At 58.3% G+C, this 5574-nt stretch overlaps 1 protein-coding gene across 1 annotated transcript; it reads right to left on the reverse strand.

The window, feature by feature from the left end:
- Positions 1-363: 363 nt before the first annotated feature.
- Positions 364-4949, reverse strand: POLR2E (RNA polymerase II, I and III subunit E). The gene is made up of 7 exons (XM_020890331.2): positions 4704-4949; positions 3093-3267; positions 2161-2276; positions 1732-1812; positions 1318-1376; positions 1135-1213; positions 364-1027 (listed from the first exon to the last, which is right to left on the reverse strand). Exons 1-7 carry the CDS (start codon positions 4758-4760, stop codon positions 962-964), a joined length of 633 nt encoding a protein of 210 aa, XP_020745990.1. The 5' UTR covers positions 4761-4949; the 3' UTR covers positions 364-961.
- Positions 4950-5574: the final 625 nt, after the last annotated feature.

The following is a 5574-nucleotide window of genomic DNA, read 5'->3' on the forward strand; positions in this document are numbered from 1 at the left end:
GTTGACTGTGGTGCACAACTGTGCATGTACTAAAAATCACAGAACCATGAACTTTAAACGGGTTAACTGTATGGTACGTAGATAGCATGTCAATAAAGCTATTAATTAAAAATACAAACAATGGCACTTAGCCTGGGGAGGGAGGCCTCTGAAGTTAGTATAGAGGAAAACTAGGTAGTCTGACCTCCAACTGCTATGGAAGAAGAGCACCAAGAAGCAAAGCTAGAGGGCATGCTGGAGCCCCACCCCTGCCCACCCCTCCAGGGGAAGTGGGCAGTGACCCTGTGGAGTGGCTTAGAGCCTGAGCAAGACTGCTCACAGCAAACCCAATGTTGTTTTGCCTTGGTCTTCAGATGAGTGAACTTATTACTCAAAATAGCTTTAATTCTTTAAGATGCCCAGCATTCCAAAGCAACCAAATCCCAGTTTCCATCTCACCACCACTGTCCTCAGAGCCCCTGGACAGGCAGCATCAGGGCCACCGTGGGGGACACAGCAAGTTGAGGCCAGAGAATGCCGGGCCACCCTGAGGTGTCCTGGCCCCTCCAGAGGCACCGTCAGCTGGGATCCAGGGCCAGAGCTTGGCATCCAGGAGAGGCTGCAGGGACTCACTCTCAGCCCAGGAAAGGCAGATCCATGGCGCAAGGCAAAGCGCCCTAGGATCCAGGGGGAGCAGAGGCAAGGTTCACAAGGCAACCAGCTCCCACACTCCTGGCCAGGAGTGGCGGGGGTGGGGTGGAGTGAGGGGGTGGTCACGACCGTCTCTCTGTCCCCCAGGGGACATGCTGGGAGAGAAACAGGCAGTTAATCATGTGATCTGTGACTGATCGTCACAGAAGCTGGGCACAACCAGGCCGGAACTGGGGCTGCCTCCAGAGACGGAAGTGGTGGGGCGCGCTCACAGGAGTGGGATGAATGCCACTGCCTGGCCCCTCGACGCCAGCTGTCTGTCCACAGGCAGCTACTGTACCAGCCGGTAGGTGATGTACCTGCCCGCAGTCTCGCTCGGCCGGATGATCTTCACCACCTAGGGGCAGGAAGCAGAGCTGGAGCAGCGCAGGAGCAGCAGCCTGGGGTTCCCTCCGCCCTGCCCAGAAGCCCTGGCTCTAGTTCCACCCTGGGAGGGCTTCTTACCTGTCCGCGCTTTATCCCAAAGTACCGCGCCACAGGGTCTCCTGCCTGGATCCTGGGCAGCTGGTTCTCTCGGAGTTTACTGGGTAGCAGGTCAGGGAAAAGGCCTTGCTGGACTGACTGGGGTTGGGGTGAAAGGCAGGGTGGGGAGAGGAGCTGGGCCCAGTCAGGGGCCAGAAAGGATACTACCGGGCCAGCAGCTCCGTCACCTCTTCCTTGGTCATGACCACATGCTCTGGGACCAGCTATGAGAAGAGAACCCGGTTTCCATGGGGCAGCAGACCCTGGGAGCCCCCAGGGGAGGGGTACAGCTCGGGCTCCAGGTGTCTGCGCCAGTCCTGATTCCACACTGGGAGGGAAGGGGTGGGTGTCTGGAGCCTACACACCTGCCCTGCAGATGGGCCACAGGGCACAATCCTGGGACCCGGGGCACCAGGGGAGATAGAAACTGCACCCTGCCCCCCAACTTCTGACTGAAGGCTGGGTCGCCCTACCTCCTTTCCACACTGGGGGCCCCCAAGATGTCTGCTGTTCCTAAAAAGGTGAGGGGCTGGGGGGTGGCTCTCCAGTCTCATCCCACCCGAGACCCCGCACCCTTACCTCGTGCTCTGTGATGTTGATGAGCAACTCCTGCTGCAGAAACTGCTCCAAGATGTACTTGGGTGCCATGTCAACCAGGGACTGGAAGAGACATCAACCCTCAAGTGCAGCAGGGGCATCCGCCCACCCCCGTGTGGCCCCCAGGCCCGCCCTAACCCAGCTCCTCCTCCTGGGCAGCTGGCACCCTGGAAGTGGAGCAGGGTTTACCCTTGTGGCTCAGAAAGACATCTCACATCATAAATTGGGAAACCCCATCCAACTCCGCCCAGGATCTCAGCACAGTGATAAGGCCTTGGTCTCACATCAAGAAAGGTGAGCACCTGTCAGGATGCTCTGAGAGTTGCTGGGAGCTAGTGTGGCAGCCGGTCCCTGGGCCTGGGGACAGAGGTGCTGGCCAGGCTCCATCCCACCCCAGCGGGGCAGGCTTACCTGCTTGGCAGAGGGCGTCATGCCCTGCTGCACCACAATGAGGGCACGCGTGATGTTCTCTTCCTGCATGCGCTGACAGTACACCTTGATGGTCTTGATGCCCACCTTGGGCTCCTCTGCAGGCAGAGCACAGGCTGGTCAGAGCTGAGGGGCCCCTTCCCGTCAGGCACCCAGGTTCTAACCTGGCTCTGCCAAGGCACTGCGGTGCCACTCCCACTCTCGGGCCTCAGCCTCCCCGTGTGCAAAGCAAGAACCAGGCAACTGGTTCCCAGAATGGGGGGGGATGGCTGCCTCCAGGTCACATGGGAGCTGACAGGTGCCCTGGGCCCCCTGGACCTCAGGGACCTCTTCTGGAAGTGGGGTCTGGGAGTCTGGGCTTGCCCAGGGCTCAGTGGCTCTAAGGTTCGGGAAGCCCTGGATTAAGTCGTGTAGTCTGGGGGTTCATGAGACAAGGGCTGGGGTTCTCAGAGATGAGCTGAGGTGAGATGACCCAGACAGCATGGTCCTGCCAGACACATATCACCCATCTCCATGCTGCAGCAGTGGGGGTCCTCACGATCTTGGCAGCAGGCAAGGCCTGCCACAGAACAGCTGGACCCTAGAAGCCCAGCAGGTCAGCGCCTAAGGCAGCCCCAGGGTCTGTGTGTAGTACATCCGCCCCCTCAAGCTGCTCTCCTCACTTCCCATTCCACTAACCCCCTCTATCCCCAAAGTCCCTCTGTTGGGATCCTGGCCCTAGAATCTCAGAATGAAACTGTATTTGGAAATGTGATCTTTAGGCCCAGAGAGAATGAGTGGGTGATTGAGAAAAAGGAAGCTGGAGAAGGGGTCCCCACAGCAAGGAGGGCAGGGGGCAGAAGGATGAGGATGGGTGCCTGACTCTGGGGCACATAGCAGGTGGCTGCTGTGAGCTGGCCCCGAGCAGCCCTCACCTGGGAAGAAGACGAACATCTGGTCGGTGGGGTCATCGTTGTGCGCCACTAGCACCGTGAGGTCCGTGCGCCTCGGCCGCCCTTCACTGGGCTTGTCCCCAAACTGGGCCTTGAACTCCTCCAGTGTCTGGTCCAGCTCATCCTGGGTCACCAGGTAGCCACGGTCGTGGCACAGCTGCAGAGAGAAAGGGCAGATGATTGCACAGTGGAGGTGGGACAGCAGCCAGAGCTCCGGTGGGTTGAGGCCACCGCAGAGGAGACTGGGGAAAGGCCTGAGATGCAAGGGAGGATGTTGAGTCCAGAGCCAGGCCCCAGGGCGTAGGTCTGACAGGTACAGCAGGCCGGGAGGGTGCTGGCTGGGAAACCAGGTGAAAGCCTGAGGCTCAGCAATTCAAGGTCCTGCTCAGAAACTTGGGCTCTGTGATCACACGGACTAGGTGAGGACCCGGACAGAGAAAGGAAGGTTGGAGATGCCACCCAGCCCTGCCCACATCCCCCACCCCCCGCCGAATCTCCATTCAGAGACCTGGGTCTCCTCTCCCGTGGCCCCGACACCATCAGGTAGAAGCACAGTTGTTCCAGCCCTGTCTTGGTTAGCTCTGCCAAGCGTTGGAGAGGCTGGGTCACGGCCCGGCCTTAGCTCCAGCACGATTCCCAGGCGGCTGGGTGCTCTTGATCAAGGCCCCAAGTCTTTGTGGCATCACACTGGACCCCTCTCACAGGGTAGCTTAAAGCATGTGGTACACAGAAAAAGCTGGTATGACTGCTGTGACACTGAGACCAAGTTGGTGGGCAAGGCATCTATGTAGCCACCAGACAGCGGTCAGACCAGCCCACCAGGGTTCCTTCCACCGTCAAGAACCCGGGATTCTGTGTTATACACTTAAGGTGGTGCTGATAAGACAGACTGGGAGCTGCGGCCCTTTGCGGCAACGCCTGCACTTGGACAAATGTCTCCTCCAGCAACAGAATACCCAGAAACTATGTGGGACTAAAAATAACTGTGCACTTGCCCAGCTGGAGCAAATTATAAACAACAAAAAGTCATAAACTACACTGTTACTTCTGAGGTGCACGGAGCAAAAGCTGGGTGCCAGGCATGATCCCTGCACACTGCAACACCCAGAGGGCGGGCAGACCACCCAACTCATCACTCTGGCATGACCCCTGGACCCGCGCCCACCCTCACCCGTCAAGACGAGCTAGGAAGGGCGCCTGTTGCTTGTTTTCGCTCCCTCCTGCTGCACCATAAGCTCCAACAAAGCCTTGCCTGAACTTCTAGTCTGGCCTGTTACCAACTCTTACTGATTAAGGACTTCAAGGATCAGGGGCTATAACACCACAACCTTCCAGGAACACAAACACACGGCGACCCAGCGTCTCCCGCCTTCCCTCCCTCCAGCTCGAGCGAGATCCTGAGCCCCTCTCGGGGGGCTCTGGGGCTCGACTCCTCCGCTCCAGCCGCGCGGCTGCGAGTGAAGAGGCTCGTTCCTATCAGCGGGTCTTCGCACCCGCCGTTCACGCCTCGGCCGCCGCGTGCCCAGTTCGTCTGGCACAGCCAGGCCCGCCCTCACCGTGTTCTCCAAGGAGGGCGGCCCCCGCGCGGCTCACCTGCATGATGGTCTTGCGGATCTTCCACAGCCGGTATGTCTCCTCCTCGTCGTCCATGATTGCCGCCGATCTCACACACAGAGCCTGCCACCGGCCCGACCCGCGCCCACCGTGCCTACGTCGAGTCCTGATCAGGCCCCCAATACGTAGTCTACCCGTGCAAGGCTGTCGCAGGCGAACGCCTGAATACAGAGACCTTCGGGAGCGGCACTGCCAAGGGCAGCCCTAGCCTAACTAAAGCTGCGGTTGGCTGCGCGAGAAGCTTTCAAACAGCACCGCCCACCCGCCCCTCAGAAGTTCTCGCGATGCTTTGACGCAAGTCCTCTCGGGAGTGGTGGTTTTTGCTCAACGCCAGTCTGGAGAGACTGTTTAGAATCTGCAGAGACTGTTTAGAATCTGGAGACTGAGGAGGTGTGAGTGGAGCCTTCGTTTTCCGTTTTGTATAATGGAAAGAATAACGTGTCCCCCCACTTTAGAGGGTCTAAAGAGATCCTCGTACTTGGGAGGAGCTTGGTATAGTTCCTGGTGCTTATGAAATGCACCCATCTCTCTTTTCCCCCTTTCCTGTCCCCTGAGCCCCAGCCCAGCCCCTGCTTGGATACGCCGCAGACCCCCAAGAGTGCACAACCTCTGCATCGGCCCTTCCCCTCCGAGTTCATTCAGGAGGTTTGCTCAGGCCTGCTCAGCCCAGCTTACTTGTGTCAGTAACTTTTCATTCAGTAATATATTAATTCAATGATTCAATATTTAATGAGGAGCCAAAGGGACAGGGAACAAAACAGACCAAGCATCCTTACATGCCAGGGAGAGACAGGACAGAAACAGTGGACATAAGTAAATGATACAGCGTGTTAGAAGGAGACAGTGCTGT

This window comes from Odocoileus virginianus, chromosome 3 (genome assembly GCF_023699985.2).
Source record: "Odocoileus virginianus isolate 20LAN1187 ecotype Illinois chromosome 3, Ovbor_1.2, whole genome shotgun sequence".
Lineage (NCBI taxonomy): Eukaryota > Metazoa > Chordata > Mammalia > Artiodactyla > Cervidae > Odocoileus > Odocoileus virginianus.

Coding starts and splice junctions, on each gene's coding strand:
- POLR2E (XM_020890331.2), bottom strand. CDS start 4,760: ATGGACGACGAGGAGGAGACATACCGGCTGTGGAAGATCCGCAAGACC. Junction 3,268..4,703: donor TCCGCAAGACCATCATGCAG/GTGAGCCGCGCG, acceptor TTCTCTCTGCAG/CTGTGCCACGACCGTGGCTA. Junction 1,813..2,160: donor TGACGCCCTCTGCCAAGCAG/GTAAGCCTGCCC, acceptor TGTCTCTTCCAG/TCCCTGGTTGACATGGCACC.